The sequence below is a fragment of the Molothrus ater genome, chromosome 32 (assembly GCF_012460135.2).
Source record: "Molothrus ater isolate BHLD 08-10-18 breed brown headed cowbird chromosome 32, BPBGC_Mater_1.1, whole genome shotgun sequence".
NCBI lineage: Eukaryota > Metazoa > Chordata > Aves > Passeriformes > Icteridae > Molothrus > Molothrus ater.
In genome coordinates, this window is record NC_071659.1 from 333,551 (window position 1) to 358,831 (window position 25,281).

General features: G+C 57.9%; 2 protein-coding genes across 6 annotated transcripts in view; both read left to right on the forward strand.

The window, feature by feature from the left end:
• The window catches only part of ASXL2 (ASXL transcriptional regulator 2), a 71,743-nt gene extending 59,110 nt beyond the window's left edge, over positions 1 to 12,633 (forward strand). Inside the window, exons 9-13 of the mRNA XM_036405158.2 lie at positions 3,248 to 3,411; positions 5,117 to 5,213; positions 6,441 to 6,546; positions 7,852 to 8,542; positions 10,543 to 12,633. Coding sequence (XP_036261051.1) covers positions 3,248 to 3,411; positions 5,117 to 5,213; positions 6,441 to 6,546; positions 7,852 to 8,542; positions 10,543 to 12,627 — 3,143 coding nt within the window. The 3' untranslated portion in view covers positions 12,628 to 12,633. The remainder of the gene's footprint in view (positions 1 to 3,247; positions 3,412 to 5,116; positions 5,214 to 6,440; positions 6,547 to 7,851; positions 8,543 to 10,542) is intronic.
• A 10,867-nt stretch (positions 12,634 to 23,500) lies between these two features.
• DTNB (dystrobrevin beta) overlaps positions 23,501 to 25,281 on the forward strand; it is a 177,199-nt gene continuing 175,418 nt past the window's right edge. For all 5 annotated transcript variants that reach the window (XM_036405162.2, XM_036405161.2, XM_036405163.2 and 2 more), the window contains exons 1-2: positions 23,501 to 23,587; positions 24,251 to 24,330. The gene's annotated coding sequence lies outside the window, so the exon portion shown is untranslated. The remainder of the gene's footprint in view (positions 23,588 to 24,250; positions 24,331 to 25,281) is intronic.

Here is a 25,281-nt window from a genome sequence, read left to right on the forward strand (position 1 = left end):
AGGGATGTGCCCATTCCCAGGGTTTGGGATGTGCCCATTCCCAGGATTGGGGATGTGCCCATTCCCAGGATTAGGGATGTGCCCATTCCCAAGATTAGGGATGTGCCCATTCCCAGGACTGGGGATGTGCCCATTCCCAGGATTAGGGATGTGCCCATTCCCAGGATTAGGGATGTGCCCATTCCCAGGGTTGGGGATGTGCCCATTCCCAGGATTAGGGATGTGCCCATTCCCAGGATTAGGGATGTGCCCATTCCCAGGGCTGGGGATGTGCCCATTCCCAGGGCTGGGGATGTGCCCATTCCCAGGATTAGGGATGTGCCCATTCCCAAGTTTAGGGATGTGCCCATTCCCAGGATTAGGGATGTGCCCATTCCCAAGATTAGGGATGTGCCCATTCCCAGGGTTGGGGATGTGCCCATTCCCAGGGTTTGGGATGTGCCCATTCCCAGGGCTGGGGATGTGCCCATTCCCAGGGTTTGGGATGTGCCCATTCCCAGGGTTTGGGATGTGCCCATTCCCAGGGTTGGGGATGTGCCCATTCCCAGGATTAGGGATGTGCCCATTCCCAGGATTAGGGATGTGCCCATTCCCAGGGTTTGTGATGTGCCCATTCCCGGGGTTTGTGATGTGCCCATTTCCAGGATTGGGGATGTGCCCATTCCCAGGATTAGGGATGTGCCCATTCCCAGGGTTTGGGATGTGCCCATTCCCAGGATTAGGGATGTGCCCATTCCCAGGATTAGGGATGTGCCCATTCCCAGGATTGGGGATGTGCCCATTCCCAGGGTTAGGGATGTGCCCATTCCCTGGGGCAGTGCCCAGCAGCCTCTGGCCAAGATCCTTTCCTGAGGTCCATCCCAAATGCCCCTGGCCCAGCTCCAGCTGTTCCCTCACTCTGAGCTCTCTGTCACTGTGCAGAACAGGCACTTGCACAGAGCAGCAGAGTCCAAAAGAAATCTCCAGCAGCAAATTGGCTTTAACTGGGGACTTTTGGATGATTGCTGTGGCCAAAAGGAGCTGTAGGAACCCTCCTGAGAAGCCAGGGTGCCAAGGGAGGTGGGCTGAGGGGGGATGGAGAGTTCTGAGCCTGGATCTCCCAGCTCTGATGGTGTTAGAGAATTCTCCTGAGGTAGAAATCACTTTCAGATTTAGATGAAGGGGTTGGGCTGGTTTAGCCTGTTTAGTCCAGAGCTTGCTGAGCCAGGTCTGTGCCTGTGGGAAGGTGACAACAGCCCCAGTCCTGGGCATGGGGGGGACAGGGGACAGCAGGGAAGGGACTTGTGCAAGAGCTCAGCTCCCCCCAGCTCCTGAGAACTTGTCTGGGGAACCAATCCACAGATTCACCAGACCCTCATGGGGTTGTGTTTGGGGTGATGCCTTGGGCAGGCTGAGCTGGAGCAGAGGCTGGCCAGAGCTACAGAATAAAGCAGGGATTTATTGAAAGGATCTCCTGCACGGATCCCCCTTGGGCAGCACAGGAGCCCAGCCAGGGCTGCACCCAAGATGAACCCAAATGGTCCCAAAATGAACCAAAATGGTCCCAAAATGAACCCAAGATGAACCCAAGATGAACCCAAATGGTCCCAAAATGGACACCCAGTCATGGGCTCTGTCACTGGGATCAGTTCTGCTCCATTTGCATCTTGCAGTTCATGGTCCAGTTCCAGCTTTAGCCCCTGCAGTCCCACCCTGCTCGTTTTTCTCTCTTCTGTTTGTGCTCTTGGGCTGAGATTTGGATCATTTGTCCTTGGTGCCCAGCTGGAGCAGGAATTGTTTTGTCTCCCTGCTCTGTACGCAGAGCTCAGCATCCCCTGATATGAAATCCAGACCCCACACTAAAGCAGCACAGAATGTGAAAAATAGAAAAGCTAAAGAATAAATCAGGGATTTATTGAAAGGATCTCCTGCATGGATCCACCTTGGGCAGCACAAGAGCCCAGCCAGGGCTGCACCCAAGATGAACCCAAATGGCCCCAAACAAATGGATGCCCTCTCATGAGGTCTCCCACCTGAGGCATCAGGGAAATCCCCATGTGACAGATCATTTCACCTGTGTGCAGAGGCCCAGGGAGCACCGGGACAGCTCCCATGGTGACAGCCCTGTGCCCAGGGCTGACCAGGTGTGTTGTGCTGCCCCAGAGCAGGGCAGTGAGGCTGACCAGGTGTGTTGTGCTGCCCTAGAACAGGGCAGTGATGCTGACCAGGTGTGTTGTGCTGCCCTAGAACAGGGCAGTGATGCTGACCAGGTGTGTTGTGCTGCCCCAGAGCAGGGCAGTGATGCTGACCAGGTGTGTTGTGCTGCCCTAGAACAGGGCAGTGATGCTGACCAGGTGTGTTGTGCTGCCCTAGAACAGAACAGGGCAGTGATGCTGACCAGGTGTGTTGTGCTCCCCCAGAGCAGAGCAGGGCAGTGATGCTGACCAGGTGTGTTGTGCTCCCCCAGAGCAGAGCAGGGCAGTGATGCTGACCAGGTGTGTTGTGCTGCCCTAGAACAGGGCAGTGATGCTGACCAGGTGTGTTGTGCTGCCCCAGAGCAGGGCAGTGATGCTGACCAGGTGTGTTGTGCTGCCCTAGAACAGGGCAGTGATGCTGACCAGGTGTGTTGTGCTGCCCTAGAACAGAACAGGGCAGTGATGCTGACCAGGTGTGTTGTGCTCCCCCAGGACAGGGCAGTGAGGCTGACCAGGTGTGTTGTGCTCCCCCAGGACAGAACAGGGCAGTGAGGCTGACCAGGTGTGTTGTGCTGCCCTAGAACAGGGCAGTGATGCTGACCAGGTGTGTTGTGCTGCCCTAGAACAGAACAGGGCAGTGATGCTGACCAGGTGTGTTGTGCTCCCCCAGGACAGGGCAGTGATGCTGACCAGGTGTGTTGTGCTGCCCTAGAACAGGGCAGTGATGCTGACCAGGTGTGTTGTGCTGCCCTAGAACAGGGCAGTGATGCTGACCAGGTGTGTTGTGCTGCTCTAGAACAGGGCAGTGATGCTGACCAGGTGTGTTGTGCTGCCCTAGAACAGAACAGGGCAGTGATGCTGACCAGGTGTGTTGTGCTGCCCCAGAGCAGAACAGGGCAGTGATGCTGACCAGGTGTGTTGTGCTCCCCCAGGACAGAGCAGGGCAGTGATGCTGACCAGGTGTGTTGTGCTCCCCCAGAACAGAACAGGGCAGTGATGCTGACCAGGTGTGTTGTGCTCCCCCAGGGCAGAGCAGGGCAGTGATGCTGACCAGGTGTGTTGTGCTCCCCCAGGGCAGCTGAAGAGAGCGCGCTGTGCCGAGATCGATGTGGAGACGCCGGACTCCATCCTGGTGAACACCAACCTGAGGGCCCTGATCAACAAACACACCTTCAGCCTGCTGCCTCCTGAGGGCCAGCAGCGCCTGCTGCTGCTGCTGCCTGATGTGGACAGACAGGTATGGCCACCTGGGCTGGGCTGCCAAGGTACAGCACTCACCTGGGTTGCACCAGGTACAGCACTCACCTGGGCTGGGCTGCCAAGGTACAGCACTCACCTGGGCTGCACCAGGTACACAACTCACCTGGGCTGGGCTGCCAAGGTACAGCACTCACCTGGGCTGCACCAGGTACACAACTCACCTGGGCTGGGCTGCCAAGGTACAGCACTCACCTGGGCTGCACCAGGTACAGCACTCACCTGGGCTGGGCTGCCAAGGTACACAACTCACCTGGGCTGTCCCAGGTACAGCACTCACCTGGGCTGTCCCACACAGGTACGCACTCACCTATGCTGCACCAGGTACACAACTCACCTGGGCTCTGCTGCCAAGGTACAGCACTCACCTGGGCTGTCCCCCCAGGTACAGCACTCACCTTGGCTGTCCCACACAGGTACAGAACTCACCTGGGCTGCACCAGGTACACAACTCACCTGGGCTGGGCTGCCAAGGTACAGCACTCACCTGGGCTGTCCCACACAGGTACACACTCACCTATGCTGCACCAGGTACACAACTCACCTGGGCTGCCAAGGTACAGCACTCACCTGGGCTGTCCCAGGTACAGCACTCACCTGGGCTGCACCAGGTACACAACTCACCTGGGCTGGGCTGCCAAGGTGCAGCACTCACCTGGGCTGTCCCACACAGGTACACACTCACCTATGCTGCACCAGGTACACAACTCACCTGGGCTGCCAAGGTACAGCACTCACCTGGGCTGGGCTGCCCAGGTACACAACTCACCTGGGCTGTCCCACACAGGTACAGAACTCATCTGGGCTGTCCCACACAGGTACACACTCACCTGGGCTGGTACACACTCACCCGGGCTGTCCCACACAGGTACACACTCACCTGGGCTGGTACACACTCACCTGGGCTGTCCTGCCCTGCAGGGCTCTGGGGCAGGCAGGGAGGGATGCCAGGTGGAGATCCTGATCCTGTTGTGGCACCTGTGGGCAGAGGGGCACAGGGGCAGGGAGAGCCAATCCACCTTTGGGTGACCTCATGGTCACATAATAATAATAATAATAATAATAATAATAATAATAATAATAATAATAATAATAATAATAATAATAATTGTCATTGTTCAGGACCTTTCCAGGAGAGCTGCAGAGGGACTGGGGACAAGGCCTGGAGGGACAGGAGCCAGGGAATGGCTCCCAGTGCCACAGGGCAGGGATGGATGGGAAATTGGGAATGAGGAATTGTGCCCTGGCAGGGTGGGCAGGCCCTGGCACAGGGTGCCCAGCCTGGATCCCTGGCAGTGCCCAAGGCCAGGCTGGACACTGGGGCTGGAGCAGCCTGGGACAGTGGGAGTGTTCCCAAATCCTCCAGAATTGTTGGGAGAAACAGCACCGTGATTTCAGTGTGCCCCTCTGAGGCTCTGCTTTGTCCAGCTGTGTGACAAAACCCTGGTCCCCACAGGGCTGGACACAAAAGCTGCTGCCCTGATCCAGCTGTGGCCAGCAGGTGGCCAGGGCTGTGGCCAGCAGGTGACATCAGGCTGTGGCCAGCAGGTGACCAGGTTGTGGCCAGGGCTGTGACCAGGGCAGTGGCCAGCAGGTGGCCAGCAGGTGACATCAGGCTGTGACCAGCAGGTGACCAGGCTGTGACCAGCAGGTGACCAGCTGGTGACCACGCTCTGTGTCCCCAGGTGGGCCCTGATGGGCTGATGAAGCTCAGCAGCTCCGCGCTCAACAACGAGTTCTTCACCTCGGCTGCACAGGGCTGGAAGGAGAGGCTGTCAGAAGGTAAAGCCTGCCCAGGACCCCCCAACTGGGCAGGGACTGGGGAAACCCCAGGACCAGAGCTGAGGAGAGGCTGGGAGAGCCCCAGGATCAACCAGGCAGGGGCTGGGGGAGCCCCAGGATCAGCTGGGAGGGGCTGGGGGAGCCCCAGGATCAGCTGGGAGGGGCTGGGGGAGCCTCAGGATCAGCTGGGAGGGGCTGGGGGAGTCCCAGGATCAGCTGGGAGGGGCTGGGGGAGCCCCAGGATCAGCTGAGGAAAGGCTGGGGGAGCCCCAGGATCAGCCAGGGAGGGGCTGGGGGAGCCCCAGGATCAGCTGAGGAAAGGCTGGGGGAGCCCCAGGATCAGCCAGGGAGGGGCTGGGGGAGCCCCAGGATCAGCTGGGAGGGGCTGGGGGAGCCTGCAGGGTGCTCCTGGAGAAGCTGCAGCTCTGCAGGGACTCTCACTGCTCATATCTGGGGGGCTCAGGGTTGGAGGGGGCTGCAGGGGGAGTTCTGTGTTGAACTGACAGAGCAAAACTCTGGAAGAGATGAGAAAAAAAAGGGAAATGTTTAAAATCTGAACTGACAGTAGAGCTGGGGCACTCTGGGGTTGTGGCCCCTAAACACAGGCACTGCTGCAGGGCAGAGAAGGGAAATTCTGTTCCAGAGCAGGGCATGGGGTGCTCAGTGCTTTGAGCCATCCCTTTGGGTGTTTGGATGGGAAATTGGGGGAAATTCTTCCCTGGGAGGGTGGTGAGGCCCTTCCAAGTCTCTCCAGGCCATTCCCTCTGCTCCTGTCCCTGTTCCCTGGGAGCAGAGCCCGACCCCCCCTGGCTGTGCCCTCCTGGCAGGGACTTGTGCAGAGCCACAAGGGCCCCCTGAGCCTCCTTTGCTCCAGGCTGAGCCCCTGCCCAGCTCCCTCAGCCCCTGCTGGGGCTCCATTCCCTGCCCAGCTCCCTCAGCCCCTGCTGGGGCTCCATTCCCTGCCCAGCTCCCTCAGCCCCTGCTGGGGCTCCATTCCCTGCCCAGCTCTGTTCCCTGGACTGCTCCATTCCACTGGAGCAGCAGCCTGGGCTGTCAGGGCTCCTGGGACACCCACCTGGGGCTGAGCCCCCTTACCCAGCCCTTCCTGGCCCCTGTGCCCCTTACCCAGCCCTTCCTGGCCCCTGTGTCCCTTACCCAGCCCTTCCCTGGCCCCTGTGCCCCCTTCCCAGCCCTTCCCTGGCTCAGAAATCCCCTCTGCATCCCCAGGAGAGTTCACCCCAGAAATGCAGCTCCGGATCCGGCAGGAGATCGAGAAGGAGAAGAAGGTGGAGCTGTGGAAGGAGCACTTCTTTGAGAGCTACTACGGGCAGAGGTGAGAGCTCAGCTGGGTTCTGGGTGTCCCCCCATGGACATCGGGTTCCCTGGAGCCTGAGGGAGGTTCCTGGCTTCTGCTGGCTCCAGGAAATGCCAGCAGGATCCAGCTCAGGTGGGAGGTTTGTCACCCTTTATCCACTGCAGGGTGTCCTGGGATGTCTCTCCTCTTCCCCTCCTTGCTTGGAGCCACCCCCATGGCTCTCCTGGAGCTGGGGTGGCCGAGTGTGTCCCACCCCAGGGTCAGGACCTGCATTCCCACATCCCCAACCCCACAGCACCTGGTTAAACCCCCAAATCTGCCAAGCTTTTATTCTCTGCCTCCTCTTGCTTCAGGGGTTTCCCATCCTTTGGGGTTCCAGGGAGGATTTGGAGGTTTCTGAGTTGCTGAGAGACCTCGGAAGGAGCACACAGGTGTAAATAACTGACCAGGAGCTTCTAACCCTGCACTGGGCCAGGTCTGGGCTTGTCCTCACCCTGCCAGCCACTGTGCCTCCCATCCATCCTGGGTGTTTTAACCCTCCAGAGCCTTGGGGGTATCCCTGGCATTCCTTGGTGTGCTTGGGATGCTGTGGGTGTCCCTACAGGCTGTAGGAACAACTACAGGGATACACCAGGCTGGGAGTGCAGCTCAGCAGGAGCTTCATCAGCCACCTGAGCCAGGTCTGTGCTCCTGGGAAGGTGACAACAGCCCCAGCCCTGGGGCATGAGGGGGACAGGGGACAGCATGGAGGGGACATGTGCAGGAGCTCAGCTCCCCTCAGCTCCTGAGAACTTGTCTGGGAACCAATCCACAGATTCACCAGACCTTCACAGGGTTGTGTTTGGGGAAAAAAATCCAATTTGGCAAATCACTAAGAGGGATGGATGAAGCTAATCCACAAGGAGAAACTTTTCCCAGACATCACTGTGGGAATTAGATCCCATGTTCCTCCTGAAGGGGTGGTGGGACCTTTCCTCCTCAGTGTCCCCTCCTGCCAGTGTCACCGTGTGAGCTGCAGGGGGCTCCTACAGGGAAATATTCACTGTTGGCCAAACCCTTTGGGTTTGCAGCCTGGAAAACTGGTGTCTGGAGCTAGCCAGTGTTCCATGTATTGCATTTAGCTGGTTTTAATCTCTGGTGCTGATTTCTGTTTCCTGTGGAAGCATTATCAGTAGGGAGGGTTCTCACTGAGCGTGGCACAGAATTGGGCGTGCGAGACATTTCTTTAGGGAGTTTGTTTAGAGAATCCTGCCTCCCTTTCCCAAGGATGGGATGCTTTTGCAGGGGTGTTTTACAAAGCCAGGTCTCTGTTTTCCTTGGCAGTTCTGGGCTGAGCCCCGAGGAGTCGCGGCGCCTGACAGCACAGCCCGAGGCGGCAGAGCCCGGCCGGCCCCGCAGCCCCCCGGCCCCACGCCGGGAGCAGAGCACGTCCACGTCCCCCGCGGAGCCCCAGGCAGCCCCAGCAGGCGGCAGGAAGGCAGCAGAGGAGGGCAGAGAGGAGCCACAGCCCAAGGCAGCCAAGCCCAGCGAGGTGTGCCCGGAGCAGCGAGCGCCGAGAGCCGGCGAGCGGCCGGGGCCTGGCCGGGAGAGAGAAACCCTGGCCCAGAAACCCCCCAGCACCACCAGCCACGGGGCAGAGGAGCAGAGGAAGCCTGGGGTGGCCAAGGAGGTGCCAGGGAAGGAATCTCTGGGTGCCCCAAGCAAACCAAAGAGCCCCGAGGCGGGCGGGGCAGCGGCGAAGGCACAGAGCCCCGCGGCAGCCACGGCGGAGAAGGAGAAGGAGGAGAAGGAGGAGAAGGAGAAGGAGAAGAAGCCCCCTGGGAGCGAGGCCATGGAGGTCGGGGTGGAGGCCCACAAGAGGAAGCTGGAGAGCAGGGAGGAAGCTCCAGGCAGCCCTGAGAAGAAGCCCCGTGTGGCTGAGCCCTGCCAGCAGCAGCAGCAGCAGCACCAGGCCTTTCGCAGGCAGCCCTTTCCCGGCACGGGGCCGGCGGTGCCCCGGGTGCCCCCGCTCAAGGTGAGCCCAGCACGGACAGAGCCACAGCCAGGCCTCCCCCAGGGGCTCCCCCGGGGCACTGAGCCCCAAACTGTGGGTTCAGGGGGGTGGAAGGGCCCTCAGAGCCCAGCCCATCCCTGTCACAGCCCCTGCTGTGCCAGGCTGCAGACAGGGAGAGCTCTGCCTGAGGACCATGATGACAAAGAGGGGCAGGAGCCTGGCAGCTGGGGACACCCAGGGCCACGGGGCCATCCAGGCTCCCCTGCAGCCAGCTCAGACACTGGGGTGAAAGGCAGAGCGCCTGGCAGCACTGCAGTCTGGTTTGTGGGGCTCCAGAGCCAGGGCAGGAGCAGGGAAGGAGAATTTTGGGGAACATCTCGGGAGCAGAGGCCCTCTGGCTGCTGAGCCTTTGCAAGAACCCAGCTGGGAAGGGAAGGAGGGAATTGGCTCCTGCTGGGATGGGCACGGGGAGGCAGCAGGACAGGAGCACTTTGAGAGCCAGCTCAGGAGCAGGCAGATGCTGCTGACCCTGCTGCTCCAGACCCTGAGGCAGAAGCTGAATTCCTGTAGTCCTGTGTGTGTGTCCCAGGAATTCTGCTGCCCTGTTCATTTCCTTCTCTACTAAAAGACCTCAAACTCAAAACTTCAAAAGCAGCTCATCATTGTCACCACGTTAATAAGAACAGCACCAAAAGCATCAATGGAACTGTCAGTGACACAGAACTGGGGGAGCTGTCCACAAAAGAGGTCTGGAATACCATGCAGGAATGAGGGCTGGCCTGCCAGGGCAGTAAAGTGGGATTTCATTTAGCAGCAGAGCGAGTTGAAGGTGATTGTGAATAGATTCCCTTGCAAAGCAGGGGAAAATGGGGACAGACATGTCCCCAAGACGTGTCATCCCCCAAAAATGAAGGGGTGAAGTGGTTGATCAGAGCTCAGTGGGATCCAGTGAGGATTTTATGGATATGGAAAATAAAAGTAACCTCAAATGAACTCCCTGAGATCTCTGCAGGGGGAACAGCACCAGGCTCAGTGCAGGGCTCAGCACATATGATGGGAAGAGCAAACATGGGGAAAGTCAGCTGGAGCATTGGGGAAAATGTTGTAGAAGGAAAGAGTAAATTATTGGTGTTTTTTCTGCAGCTCAGGGGATTTTTATGGCTTTGTACAAAGGCACTAAGGAGACAAGTGATAGGTGAGCAGGGGGGAAGAGCAAGTCTGAGTCCAGCAGGGTGGTGACACCTTTCAAAGGACATCTGAATACAAAATTACATCTGAAAATACATCTGAATAATGTGGAACAGGGGTTGACAGGGCAGGGGCTGGATCAGCCCTTCAGGAAGGGAGCCTGGGGGCTCTTGGGTGGCACAAGGGATGAGCTCCACTCTGTGGTGGTGTTTACAGGGGTCCCAGGAAGAGGGAAGGGACAAGGATCTGACTCCATGTTTCAGAAGGCTTGATTTATTATTTTATGATATATATGTGATATTAAAAGTAAATGATATATTAAAACTATACCAAAAGAATAGAAGAAAGGATTTCATCAGAAGGCTTGAAAGGAAAGGCAAAGAATGGAATGATAATAAAATCTTGTGACTGACCAGACAGTCCAAGACAGCTGGGCTGTGATTGGCCATTAATTAGAAACAACCACATGAGACCAATCCCAGACCCACCTGCTGCATCCCACAGCAGCAGATAACCATTGGTTACATTTTGTTCCTGAGGCCTCTGGGCTTGTCAGGAGGAAAAATCCTAAGGAAAGGGTTTTTCATAACAATGTGTCTGTGACACCACCCAGAGCCACGGGGTTTGCGGCAGCCCAAAACTGCCTGGGAGGCATCCCAGGGTCAGATGTGTTTCTTGTCTCAAGGCAGGGACAGGAGAGGTTTCTCCAAAGGGATTTCTCCACCACCTCCACCACCACCACCACGATTTCTCTCAGACCAAAGTGCAAACACCAGCCTGTGGCTCGGGTGTTCCCCGTGTCTCAGCTGTGCTTTTCTCCTGCTCTCTTGCAGATTCCCGTGTCCAGAATCTCCCCGATGCCATTTCCTGCGGGCCAGGTCTCTCCCAGGGCGTGCTTCCCCCTGTCCCTCGGCAGTCCTGGCAGGACAGGGGCCAGGACCTTGGCCGACATCAAGGCAAGAGCCCAGCAGGCCAAGGCCCAGAGGGCAGCGGCCGCCGCCGCCGCCGCCGCCTCGGCCGGGGGAGCCGTGCCAGGGCCCGGCCCGGGCGGGGGGAGACCCCCGGGCAGGGCGGGAGACGGGAGAGACGCCGGCGGAGCCGCCCAAGGCGCAGCTGGAGCGAAGGCGCTGGAACTGGCAGGAGCTGGAAGCGGGGGAGGTCCGAGAAGGTTTCTTCCCCATGGCCCAGGGCCCCGTTCCCAGGTGGAGGGCCAGGCGGAGCCGGGAGCTGCTCGCCATCCTCCTGGAGCACAACTACAGCCAGGAGGGGCCCCCGCGGCAGCCCCGGCGCTAGGGAACGGTGCTGGGGCCACGCCGAGCCCCCCGCGGGGCACGGGCACCCCCGGCTCCCCGGGCACCCCCGGCGCGGCCCCTCCTGCCCCGGCCCGGGGGGCTCCGGCGGCCGGGAGCGGGAGCGGGCCCTCGGCGGGGACCGGCTGTGACCTTCCCAAAGGCAAATCTCCTTCCCCTCTGGTGTCCCCCCTGCCACCCGCGGGCCCCGGAGCCCAGGCTGGGGCTGTGGGTGCAGCCGTCCCACCCTCCAGCAGCTCCTCAGTAGCAGCCAGCCTTAAATCTCCTCCCCGAGCGAGCTCCAGCATTCCTGCCAACAACCCTTTGGTCACCCAGCTGCTCCAGGGCAAGAGCGTCCCTCTGGAGCAGATCCTGCCCAAGGCGCTGACCAAAGCAGAGATGAAAACTGTCCCGGTGGCTCCTCAGGAAGAGAAGGGGGCGGCAGGGGACAGAGCATCGGGTGTGCCCCCGCAGCAGCTCGGGAAGATCTTCTGCCAGAACAGGCCCCTGCCTCACATTCCAAGGACCTTCCCGCTCCCCTCGGGAAAGGAGCCCGGGCCTGAGCAGCACCACGAGGGGCTGAGCAAATCCACCCAGGAGCAGATCCTGCAGACTCTGATCAAGAGGGTGCAGAGGCAGAACGTGCTGCCCGTCCTTCAGCCCTCGCAGCTGAACCTCCCGCACTCAGGTTTCCCGGTGGAAAACAGCTCCACCAGCCAGAGATTCATGCTGGGCTTCACGGGCAGGAGGACGTCCAAGCCTGCCATGTCCGGGCACTACCTGCTCAACATCTCCACCTACGGCCGCGGCTCGGAGAGTTTGAGGAGAGGCTCCTCCCTGAACGCCGAGCCCCGCCTGGGGCTGAGCAGCCCCGCCGAGGGCGCCGGGGCAGAGCTCGGCGAGGGCGAGGACGCGGGCGGCCAGGGCAGCAGCGGCAGCAGCAGCAGCAGCAGCGAGGAGGACGCGGACGACGAGAGCTCCGGGGATGAACGGGAGCGCAGCAGCGTCAAAGAGGAGCCACGGGCAGGGCAGGGGGAGAAGGAGCAGGGCTCACACGGCACCGGCCCTGCAGAGCCCGGCGCCCTGGGGGCCAAGGCCGCCAAGGAGAAGGTGCCAGCGTTGGATGGCACCGCGCTGGCCCGGGACCTGCTGCAGGCAGCGCAGGAGCAGATGGCCCACGCCATGAGGGGCAGGGGCCACGGTGGCGCGGAGCTCTTCGGGCCCCCCACCCCATCGCCAGACCCGGCACAGCCCCCGCTGCTCCCTGCCCCGCACCCCCCGAAGCTGCCCGGGAGCTACAGCGGCACCATCAACGTCTCCACCTCGCCCGACGTGGGCCAGGGCTCGCTGATGAGCGAGTGCAAGCAGCTGGCCAGCTCCATGGGCAACGTCATGTCCTTCTCGGTGACCGTCACCACCATCCCCGCCGGGCAGGCCGTGAACTCTGGCGGCCACGGGCAGAGCCTCCCGGTGCAGGCGTTCGCCGAGGACGGCGCCGTGGAGGATCCCCCTTCCAAATGTTACTGCAGGTTGAAAGCCATGATCATGTGCAAGGGCTGCGGTGCCTTCTGCCATGACGACTGCATCGGCCCCTCCAAGCTCTGCGTCTCCTGCCTCGTGGTGCGGTAACGGGGAGCAGCACGGCTCCCTCTGGGGGCCGCCGTCGGGAGAATCTTGGGAAGAAACAGGAATTTTACTGCCTTGCACAAGAGACACGTTACCGAATCAGGAATCCAGAGCTAGAGTCCTTCTTTCATTAACGAAAGAGCACCTTCTTGTACAGGGAGTCGAAATCGCGCTCGACTACGTGAATTGTGACAAGAGTTTGCACTTAAGGAATTATGTAAATATGCCACATTATTTTGTTTAAAGATATTTTTTCAATCTTTTAGGAGATAGTGTTTGACTTGTACTGCAGTTCCAGTTACCCCAGCCTGCTCTGAGCACGTTTGCTGAGCTCTGCTCTCCCCGGGGAGATCCAGCCCACAGCCCATTGTTGGTTTTCTGCTGGCACAGGGAATGGGATAATCCGAGTCCAGCCGTGTGTGGTGGTGGGGACTGAGGCAGGAGCCCTGAGCAGGCTCCCTTGGCTGCTCCCAGTTCACATCCCTGGGAACTGAGAGGCAGCCCTGATGCCTTTCCCTCTGTTCCAGAGGCCCCTGGGCTGTGCAGTGCAGGCTGGTGTTCCTGGTTTGCAGATCCCCTCTCCCAGTATCCCAGCTGGAGTATCCCAGGTGTCCGGGTGTGCTGCTGCTGGAACTGCAGGGAGCTGGGCTGGCCATGGCAGTGACCAGAGCTGTGCCTGGCCAGACAGGGCTGGCAGGAACCTGCTCTCCTGGGCATTCCCAGGGCTGGCAGGAACCTGCTCTCCTGGGCATTCCCAGGGCTGGCAGGAACCTGCTCTCCTGGGCATTCCCAGGGCTGGCAGGAACCTGCTCTCCTGGGCATTCCCAGGGTTATCAGGAACCTGCTCTCCTGGGCATTCCCAGGGTTATCAGGAACCTGCTCTCCTGGGCATTCCCAGAACTGGCAGGAACCTGCTCTCCTGGGCATTCCCAGGGTTATCAGGAGTCTGCTCTCCTGGGCATTCCCAGAACTGGCAGGAACCTGCTCTCCTGGGCATTCCCAGGGTTATCAGGAATCTGCTCTCCTGAGAGTCCCCAGGGTTATCAGGAACCTGCTCTCCTGGGCATTCCCAGGGCTGGCAGGAACCTGCTCTCCTGGGCATTCCCAGGGTTATCAGGAACCTGCTCTCCTGGGCATTCCCAGGGCTGGCAGGAACCTGCTCTCCTGGGCATTCCCAGAACTGGCAGGAACCTGCTCTCCTGGGCATTCCCAGAACTGGCAGGAACCTGCTCTCCTGGGCATTCCCAGGAGCTGGAGCTGCCATCCCCCAGCCCAGAGCCATCTGCTCTTGGGACACAGGGGCAGGTGATGGGCACAAAGTGTCACCCTGGGTCCTGCCATGCTCTGGGAAGAGTTTTGTTCTCATCCAAACACCCCCATGGTCAGACATCTCCAATTTCTATCCAAGATTTTCTATTTCCTGGGTGTGGGGGAAGGCAATTGAGAGTCTGCCTGGGCCTCCTTGGGTGGCTCTTTGTGTTTGAAATACCAAATTGGGCTGAGCTCAGCTCAGCGGGGGCCCAGCTGAGGGAGGGCTCACTGGGGACAAGGCTGGTGGCACCTGTGCTCCCTGACAGTTCCTGGCTTCCTTCACTTGCACTGAGGGAAGTCAAAGCACAGTGGCCCCGCGTTCCTGGGAGCTGAGGGTGCTGATGGAGCACAAATCACCCAGGGCTGTTCCCCTCCCGGGGCGGGCGGGGGCCTTGCTGCATCCTGGTCAGGGAACAGAGCTGTGTATGTTTTTGATGGAGAAGCACTGAATTCACTTTTAATCCAAAGGCCTTTTTAAGCTGAAGCAATATTCCCCCAGCAGTGGGGCAGCTGAGCGGTGCAGGGGTGCTCAGCCTTCCCTTCCCCTCTCCTTTGTACTACTGCTCCCCTCCCCTTCTCCCCGGGAGCCCGGCACTGGTGGTGAGGAGCAGAAATAATTCCTGGGTGCTTTTCCAAGGAACAAGAGGTGCCCAAGGCTGCCAGAGCTCCAGGAGCCTTTGCCAAGGCTCTCAGGCACAGGGTGGGATTGTTGGGGTGTCTGTGCAGGGTCAGGAGTTGGACTGGATGGTTCCTGTGGGGCCATTCCAGCACAGGACATTCCATGACTCTGTGGTTTAGTTGGTGATGACGAGGCAAAGGGAGATTCAGTCCCGTGGCAGCAGGGATTCCCTCCCTGCCTGGGGAGTGCAGCTGCCCCTGGAGCAGCAGGAGCTGCAGCATCACCGGCTCTGGGTTCTGCCAGCTGAAATTCCCTGCAGAGCAGTGACCCCCCCTGACGTGATTCCCCATCGCTGCTCAGGATCCCGTGGGGAGGAGCATTTAGGGATTAGAAATTAACTCCATTCTTTAAATCTAAAACATTGCACAAAATTGGCCCCACAAGCATCTCCCACCCGTGGTGGTGGTGGGGGGGGAACCCAAGAATCCCCTGCCTGTGCCACTTCCTGCTGTTTCCCACTTCCAGCTCTTGCTGGGAAGAGGAAATCCTGCATTTTTGTAAACCTGGGGAGGGAGGAGGCAGTGTGGGCTGGTTTGGAGCTGAGAGCAGGACCTGTCCTCTCCTCCCTTGGTAGTCCTGGACAGACACTTCCATTCCTGGCTGGGACAGCCCGGCAGAGGCCAACGTGCAGCTGACAGAGGAGAGTTCTCAGAGGGGAGTGAGAGGTTTCTCTGCACACTCAGGTCAGTTCTGGTCTCTCCTTGGCTCCTCTCAGGCTGATTTTCCAGGCTGCTGGAGAGGGGGAAGCAGAGGATGAGGAGGGAGCTGTGACCCTGAGCACTCACAGGCATTCAGCTGCTGCAGCTGCCACTGGAAAGGCTCTTCAGAGCTTCCCAAACCATCCCTGCCCGGCTGGTTCCTCCTGCTGCACTCCCCTGCTGCCCTTGCTGAGCGTGGGTTTGCTGTGCCCATTCCCTGGCACTGCAGGGGCTGCCATTCCCAGAGCCAGCCCATGGGAATGTGCCCATCTGGCTGTGCCATCCAGGAGGGGCTGGCTGGTGACCCAGCACATGGAGGTGGCCCCAGGCTGGCACTGGCCAGGGGAGGATGGTGCTGGTGGCTCGGGAGTTTCCACCTGTCAGTGCCTTAGTTCCATTTCATGGATCAACACTTAGCTTGGGCTACTTTTCTTCTGTTTCTTTTTAAGGAAATCCATTTTCTCAGTGCCCACTGAGGTCTGAGCACGCTCCTGGTGCAGCCTGGGGGAGGGAGCATCTCTGAGGGTGAGCAGAGGGCACTGGGTGTGAGGAAATTGTTTGGGATGAGGGGCTGGGTGTAATAATCCCTGGAACAGGGACAAAGCCCGTGAGGTTTTGTGTGCTGCAGCTGGGTGTGGGATGATGGCTGTCAGAAAGGGGAATCCTCTGGGGTTCCTGGGCTGGCACCAGCCTGTCCCACTGCTGAGGCTCCTTCCCATCCACAGGAAATGCACCTCCACACGGGATTTTATGACAAAGGGATGTGGTGACAGAGTTTAAACCATAAGATTTCAGTCCCCCAGGAATGAGTTTATTGGCACTGCAGGGAATGGTGGCATCAAAAATCCAGGATTTCCAAAGCCTGATGTCAGAGTGTTTGTGGCAGGGAAAGGAACCTGACGAGGGAGGAGGTTTCAGTTTCCCTTCTCAGGACACAGAACTGGAATTAGAGCCTGACCAATGCCCCAAACCCTGCGGACAGGCTGTGGCACAGGAGGTGCCAGCACGGCTCTGGGGGTTCAGGTTTTGAGCCAGGTGGGCAGCAAGGGAAGGAATTAGGTGTGGAATTTTACTTTCCCTCCGGGAATTTACAGGAAGGAGGAGGTTCCAAGCAGTTGCACTGGTTGGGGAGGTGGAATTATTTTTCTTTTGTTTTTGGTTGCACAAAACAGCTGCTGGAGCAGCAGTTCCTGGTCAGGTTGTTATTGGGAGGGACCTTCAGGAGGGATCCAAGGGAGGGAACCTCGGGAGGGATCCAAGGGAGGGACCTTCAGGAGGGATCCCCGGGAGGGAACCTTGGGAGGGATCTTCAGGAGGGAACCTTGGGAGGGACCTTGGGAGGGATCCTCAGGAGAGACCTTTAGGAGGGACCTTCAGGAGGGATCCAAGGGAGGGATCCTCAGGGGGGACTCTGGGGAGGGACCTTCAGGAGGAATCCTCAGGAGGAATCCTCAAGAGGGATCCTCAGGAAGGACCTCAGGAGGGACCTTCAGGAGGAATCCTCAGGAGGGACCTTCAGGAGGGATCCAAGGGAGGGATGCTCGGGAGGGACTCTCAGGAGGAATCCTCGGGAGGGACCTTCAGGAGGAATCCTCAGGAGGGACCTTCAGGAGGGACTCTCAGGAGGAATCCTCGGGAGGGACCTTCAGGAGGAATCCTCAGGAGGGATCCTCGGGAGGGATCCTCGGGAGGGATCTCAGGAGGGACCTTCAGGAGGGATCCAAGGGAGGGATGCTCGGGAGGGACTCTCAGGAGGAATCCTCGGGAGGGATCTCAGGAGGGATCTCAGGAGGGATCTCAGGAGGGACTCTCAGGAGGAATCCTCAGGAGGGATCCTCGGGAGGGACTCTCAGGAGGAATCCTCAGGAGGGACTCTCAGGAGGAATCCTCAGGAGGAATCCTCGGGAGGGACCTTCAGGAGGAATCCTCAGGAGGAATCCTCGGGAGGGATCTCAGGAGGGGTCTCAGGAGGGACGCAGCAAAGACCCTCCGGGGCGGGAGGGTGGATCGGGAGTGGCTTTGGGGTTTCTCTCCAGGGAGGCTCCGTGCGATGGTTCCCGAGAGCCGCGGGAGGTGCGGAGGGCAGGGCCGGGCTGGGGTTTCCCACAGCGGGGATGTGGGAGGCGGCGGGGCCGTGGCAGCCCCGCTTTGCTGATTGATTGATTATGGCAGGTAATTGATTGATTAATTAATTATGGCAGGTAATTGCAGGGGTGGGCGGAGCGCCGCTGCCGCCGCCGTGTGGCACGGGGACAGGGAACAGGGGACAGGAGCGAGCAGCCCTGGGTGGTTTTTAACGCTTCCGTTTGCTGGACGTGCAGGGCGAGTCGGAGAGCTTACAGTAATATATTTTAAATAATATATATTTTAGTATCTGAGAGGAGCGGGCAAAGGAGGGGTTCTGGGTGGTGACAGGGTACCGGGGGCAGTTCTCGGCCAGGCCAGCGGGGTTCCTGCAGCACAACTGAAAAGGCTCCGTTCCTGCCGTTAATGCAATAAAAATGGGAATTCTCACAAAGAAGCAATCCAATACTGTTTCCCAGAGGCTATTCCTGTGTGGACAACAGGCCTGTAAACGTAGTTCCAAAAATCCTAAACCTTTGTCTTTTGCCTTTTTAAAAGGGACTTCGATTGGGCTTGAGAGTCTGTACAGCAAAATCGAGGTGACACCATTTGAAAATGTATTTTTACACAAATAATATAGAAAAAAAAATTCATATTTTACATAAGAATTTTAAGTATTTGAAATATGTGTATATATATACTGTATGTACTTCGTATATGCTTTATTTTACATTTTCAATGTATTAAAAAGTATTTGAGCTGGTTGGATCTGAGATGTAATAATGTTTAAAGACACAAAAACAAAGGAAAGGAGCCTGGGGGAGGGCGGGTGGGAGCTCTGCAGGGAAGCACAAGCCCAGAGCAGAGTTTGGGGAAGGCTGTAGCACTTTGAGAGCCATAAATTGTTCAGATTTCCTCCTTTCCTGGGATGATCCAGGAGCTGGGATGGACCCTTCCCACAAGGATCACCCCACAGAGCCAAAGCTGCTGCAGTCCCTGCTCCAAACCAGCCCCAGAGCGCCTGGGTGTGCTCCAGGGTGGGTGGGGATAAATGGGGGGGTTCTCCACAGAATCATCCAGGCTGGAAAAGAGCTCCCAGCTCATGGGATCCACCCTTTGACCAACGCCGCCCTGTGGGGGATTCAGACACCCACCCTCCACCTGTCAAGGGAACTCCAAATAGGGGATTTCCTCCTCTGCAGGGCTGTTGGTGCAGATCTTCCTGCAGAGCTGGATCCATCTGTGCCGCTCTTGGCACTGGAGTGGGTTCCCATCGGGAGGGGGCACTGAGAGCAGACGCAGCTCCATGTCATGTTGTCAGGAAAATCAATCCACAAACACCAGAGGTTCATGTCCAAAAAGGAGACAGAGGAGTCCTTTTACTTAATTCAAATAAAGGGAGAGGCCATGGGGCATTTCCCTGGGGTCTCTCCAATTTTTGGAGGTTGCAGCCTCCTTTTTATCCCAATTTCCAGCCACATTTCCCTTCTCTCTTTCCCCATTTGCTGAGGTACTTGAGAGGTTCAGACTTCCCAAAACGCCTGATACCAGAGATTTTCCCTCTAATGTATAACCCTCCCTTTTCATTTTAATTCTTATGGAACTTAGGGTTTTTCTTCCCCATTGTTTCTTTCATCTTTCAATGTCCAGTTTCATTTATCAGCAAACCTAAAGTTTATTTGTAAAGGCAAATATCTTTTTCCACTCCTCAATCAGTGAATCCTTCCTATTGCAGCCCTGCACTGAGAGGTGAGCCCAGGGGCTGTGAAGGGCTGTCCCTCCCGTGCCAGGCTCCCTGTCTGTCCCAATAATACACGAAATAAAGCTGCACACATGCTGCAACCTCCAAGGTAAAAAGAAGGGAGGTTTATTTCTCGACCTTGATATCAATAGAATGCCAAAAGTGGCCCTGGATTGGAGGATGAAATTGCCGCCTCTCCAATGACACTGGTCAAACCAACGGCCCATCAGATTTCTCCTCCTCCAGAAAGAAATGCAATAAACAGTGTGTGAGAAACCCCATGACAAAAATGTAAACCTCAGAAGGCTTCGAAGAGCAGGGTGAGACCCTGTCCAGAGGGATCCTGCCTTCATCCCAGGCCTCTTCCTCCCGGCTTCCTGCCCTCCTGCGAAGCCCTGAGAGGGAGCAGCAGCCCTGGGGGTTGTTTGCTGTCCAAGGTGCCTGGGTGAGATAAAATGGCAGCGTTGGAGCTGCTGCGCCTCCAAACAATTGTTCCTTATCGCAGTGGTGCTGCTGCATCTCCCAGTTCAAAACTCAACCAAACTGGTCTCCTGTCACTTCAGGCTTCTCTGATGCTGGTTCTGGATTTTAGAGTGGGAAAGCTGGGCTGAGGGTTTCACCTCTGGAGGGCTCTTTCAGGCCAGATGCCAGGGCTGCGATGCCATGGGCAAGGAGTGTGCTGCAGCTTCCTGCAGGCCTGCTTGCCACGGGCTGGGATTCCCCTGTCCTGCTGGGATGGGCGCTGCCCCGAGCCTCGTGCACACAGGATTTACCCTGTGGGACCCCCGGGCACGGCCAGCCCAGGTGTGTCACAGGCTGTGACAGCCACGCTGAATCAGCCAAGTGCTGCTGTTGGTGGTCACAAACACACGATCACATCAGGGGTTATACGCGGTGCTTTGTATTGAAGAGCTCTGGGAATCGGGGTGGTTCCACCCAAATCTGGTTCCGACCACACATTCGAGGTGGACGTGTTTTATACTCTATCATTGCATAACTTTCATGTTAATTATTAAACTTATATTGTTCTACTGTATACACAGATTTCAGCTAAACATAGCCCCCTTTAAATTTCCAACATAGTTCCTCATGATTCTTCTTATGGTTATAAAATAATTATATTTAATTACTAAACAATCATCACATCTAACAATTATATCTTTTATCATACTGCTTACCCGGGTGCAGTGATCTGAGAAAACACAAAGCCCAATATTTTCAAAGACTATTTTTAACATTTTCCAGGGCTCCACTATCACTGGGGGTGTGCATCAAAGGCACCCTCGGGTCACTGAGGAGATTTCTGGGCATTTAGACCAGCCCAGGAGCAATCCATGGGGGACACTCATGGATATATATATATATATATATATATTATATATATGTATAAAAATCCGCCTTAGGGTCTCAGAGGGGGATCCAGGGCTGCTGCCAACAGCCCATTCCCAAGCTGGCACTGGAATATCCGTGCCTTCAGGACATGGCGCCAGACAAAATCCTGGCCTGTGGCCCATGTCCTGCCATGGATTCTGCTCCTCTTCCTCACACAAGGCCCTCTTTGAACACAGGATCCTGTAGTTCCTCAGTGTTGGAACCCTGGATGCTGAGAGTTTTGGCCTTTCTGTGCTGAAAGGCACAGACCCTCAAGAGAGCACTGCATTTGACCTGAGGCCGTGGAGAAGCTTCCAGAATTGATTGAGAGCACTGGGATTGTGGGTGTGGAGTTTGAACAGAAGTGTGGGAAATCACAGGGTGGAAAACTTAGAGTTTGGGTGTTTAGAGTGCAGTAATATGTATGGGGCAAGATGGAGGTTTTAGGGCAGAGGCTGGTCCTTCTTCTTCACCTTCTTCACCTTCTTCTTCACCTTCTTCACCTTCTTCTTCACCTTCTTCCCCACGGGTTTGGGTGCTGGTGGGTGGGTGGGTGGGCAAAGGAACCAACACCTGTCACTGGACACATGTGCTCCCTGTCATGGTCCATCTTCTGCTCACCAAAACCATCTGGGGCCATGGCCTTGGGTCCTGCTGAGGCTTTGCAGGGATTTCCTTCTGCCTTCCTCCCACAGGGAACTCCACTTGCCTGGCTTTACAAGCTCTGGATATCTGTTAATCTTTCTTTTGGCATATTTTAAGGGGAAAACGTTGGTTTATCACTTAGCCCTAATAAATTCTGCAGTTCCCTCACTACTTGGGGTCCCAAGACACTTGAGGAGCATGGAACTGTAGATTTGGGAAAAAAAAAAAACAGGAAGAAACCTGTATGAAGTGACAGGAACTTGATCACCCTTAAAATGGAGGGATTCAGGCAAACAGGTGTGTAACCAACTCACCAGATTTCTGACAGGAAAACCCTGAGTGCACTTAACAACTCAGTAAAATCAGCAGCACTGAGGAACGTGCAAGAGCTTGGGATTCTTTTCCCTGAATCAATTAAAAGTATCAACAATTCTGTATTTTAAGTATGGAAGGGGTTGGAGACCTGCCAGTGGGAATAATCCACCCCAGCCCTCAGGTGGCATCTTGGCAGCATCACTAGACTTTAATTTATTCTCATTTTTAATCTGTGGGACTAATTAATGGCTCTGTCTCGTTGTTCAGTGAGTAAAACCTTTTTTTTTTTTTCTAGCCAGGCTGAATTCCCCTGGGACCCTTGGGAAGAAGGAGGATGGGCACAGCCCGCAGAGGAGGGGGAAGCCCGAGCTCCCGGAGTCAGGGGCACAGAGAAATAACTGAGGCCATGGCACCCTCTGGTGTTTTTGCAGGTTGCAGCACTTCTCCCCGGCAGACGCCTTTTCCAAATGCCGCTTTGGCTGCTGCTGCTGCTGCCTTCGGGGTGGAAATGCAGCCAGCAGGAATCACCTCCCTCACCTGGTCCCGCTGCCACCCGTGGGCTTGGCTCCGGAATGCCGGGACAAATTCGGAATTCCGAGCGCCGTCACTGGCACCGCTCGCAGCGAGCATCGCCACAGCAGCGGCTCCAGCGGCAATTTCCCCTCTCATTTCCCATTCCCTGCCCAAGCACATCCTCCCAATCGTGCAAACCGGGAGTGGTTCCTCTCCCTCTCCCTCTCCCTCTCCTCGCTGTGCAGGAGGAGCTGTGACATTTGCACGGCGACAGAGAGCCTGGAACAGAGCCCATCCTGCCGGATCCTGCTCAGGAAACACTGCCGGCGTCGGTGCTGCTGCCAGCAAGGCGAGCAGGGACATCCCGATGCCCAGGGAATGCTGTTCTCCACAGGCATGGTCACGCCATGGAGCAGGGGCTGCCCTCACTGGAAACACAGCTGTGGATGTGGCAGGGGAGCTGTGGGACACGGCTGGAGCTGTGGGACACGGCTGGAGCTGTGGGACACGGCTGGAGCTGTGACAGCCTCCCCTGGCACAGGGGACACTCCTGCAGGGACAGGGGCACAGCCCGTACGAGCCTGAGCTGCCCTCCCAGCGTCGGGTGGGAAGGGAGCTCAGAGCCCCCCAGTGCCAGCCCTGCCATGGCAGGGACACCTCCCAGTGTGCCAGGGTGTGCCAGTGTCCAGCCTGGCCTTGGGCACTGCCAGGGATCCAGGCTGGGCACCCTGTGCCAGGGCCTGCCCACCCTGCCAGGGCACAATTCCCCATTCCCAAGATCCCATCCAGCCCTGCCCTGTGGCACTGGGAGCCATTCCCTGGCTCCTGTCCCTCCAGGCCTTGTCCCCAGTCCCTCTGCAGCTCTTCTGGAGCCCCTTCAGGCCCTGGCAGTGGCTCCAGGATCTCCCTGGAGCTTTCTCCAGGCTGAACATTCCCAGCTCTGCCAGCCTGGCTCCATGGCAGAGGAGCTCCAGCCCTGGGAGTTGAGGGGATGGAGCTGAGCAATGGCTGTGGCTGGACGCTGAGGGAACGGCAGTCGCTCACAGCTGTGAGGGGACTGTTCGGAAGGATGGCTGTTGTTCACAGCTGTGAGGGACAGCCATGACCGATACGGTGCTGAAGGATGGCTGTGAGGGGACCCATGGCTGGCTGACACGGTGCTGAGGGATGGTGCTGAGGGACAGCCATGGCTGAGGGATGGCTATGAGGGGACCCACGGCTGACGGAGCCGCCAGCGCAGCCCCGACCGTCGCTCCGCCCGCCCCTCTCCCCGCGGGCGGCCCCAGCCCTCAGGGCGGGCCGGGGGCGGGGCCGCCCCTGGGCTGCTCGCGCTGCGCCTGCGCGGTCCCGCCGCGCCCCGGGGTGAGCGCCGCGCGGCGCGGGCGCGCTGTGGCGGAGGCGGGAGCGCGCCAGGCGGCGCTGGCCGCCGATTGGCTGAGGGGCGCGAGAAGGCGGAGCCAGGAGGGCGCGGATTGGCGGGGGGTCGCGCGCCCCCGGCGGAGGCGGGTCCTGATTGGCCGGGGCGCCGCGCGGCGGCGGCCGGGACCGTTGGAGCGCGGCGGCGGCTGAGGCGGCCCGGCCGCCCCTGGAGCCCCGGGAGCCGCGGCAGCCCCGGCACCGGCTCAGGTACGGCGGGGAACGGCGGGGCCGGGCGGGGGAGAGCCCAGCGGGGCCGGGTCACCGGGCTGAGGGGGACGGCCGCTGGTTTGGCCGCGCTCCGGTGTTCCTCCCCGCCGCGGAACAGCTGCTGGCAGGCAGCCGGAATGTGTAGGCTGCGTTGCTTTGGCGTTAACGGGAGACGCGCGATGTGCAGGCTCCATTGCTTTGGTGTTAACGGGGATCCGGCTGTGCAGGCTCCATTGCTTTGGTGTTAACGGGGATCCGGCTGTGCAGGCTCCATTGCTTTGGTGTTAACGGGAGACCCGGGATGTGCAGGCTCCATTGCTTTGGTGTTAACGGGGATCCGGCTGTGCAGGCTCCATTGCTTTGGTGTTAACGGGGGATCCGGGATGTGCAGGCTCCATTGCTTTGGTGTTAACGGGGATCCGGGATGTGCAGGCTGCAGTGATTTGGTGTTAACGGGGATCCGGGTGTGCAGGCTGCAGTGATTTGTAATTAACGGGAGACCCGGGATGTGCCGGCTCCCCTGATCTGCAGTTAACGGGAGCAGCAGCCAGGGCAGAAGCAGCACCGTGCTGGGGCTGTGAAATGAGGCAGTGTAGTTTTTCCATGGCACACCACTGCTTTCTTGCAGAAAAGGGTCACTTGGTGTTATTTGCTTCTCCTTAGGTCGTGGTTTTAATGTCTGAAGAAGGAAGTGAGCCCGGGAAAGTGGAAGTTGCCCTGAGAGACTTCTCAGTGTGATTCAGGTAACGGGATCTGTTGGGACTGACTGTGGTGTTGACAGTAAAATCTTGTGTTTTGTGTGTTCAGTTGCCTGCTTTTGACACTCACAATACTGATACTGACATTTTTCACCGATGACAAACTCGTGTCGTGAAGCAGTGACTGTTGCGTGTTCTGTTATGTGCTGGACATGTGGAAATATGGAATCATGTAAAAAGATGGAGTCCTCTGTTTCAAATTCCTCCAGAATTATATTTGTTGTGCAACACATCCCTCGTCTGGGGAAGGTGAATCATAGAATTACAGAATGCTTTGGGTGGGAAAGAGCTTTAAACAAAACAGCATTGAATTCCACTCTCCTGCCATGGCAGGGACACTTTCCACTGTCCCAGGATGCTCCAAGCCTCAGCCTGGCCTTGGGCACTGCCAGGGGTCCAGGGGTGGCACTGGCTGAGCTTTCAGGTCCCTTCCCACTCAAACCAGTCAGTCCCAAGGGAGCAGCTCCCAGGCTGGGCTGCCAGAGCTGGCTCTGACACCTCCAGAATCCTGTGTTTAAGGGGACACATCCAGGACCTCCTGTGAGCTCTGTGGGACACCCTCATTGTTCACTGCAGTTCCTGTGGTGGTGAATGCAGCAGCCCTGCCAGCATTGTCCCAGGCTCCCTGGGTTTGGAGCAGGCTGGGGGTTTTTGGAACAGTAAATGGCTTTTTTTGTTGCCTGAGGTGCAGCTGATGCAGCCAGGCCTCTGGTTTATCCCAGGACCCAAGAGCAGTGCATGTTTTAGGGAGTGCTGGGTGGTGGAGGGGGCTTAAAAAGGAGCCATAATGCAAGGAAAAGGTTTTTGCAGCAAGAGAAAAGCAGCACTTTTCCAGCAGTTCAGTTACATCACACACAGCACAGGTGATGTGGGACTGAGGACTCCCAGTCCTGGGCAGCCCTGGGGGGGTGTTCTCAGTTCTGTTCTCAGTGGGCA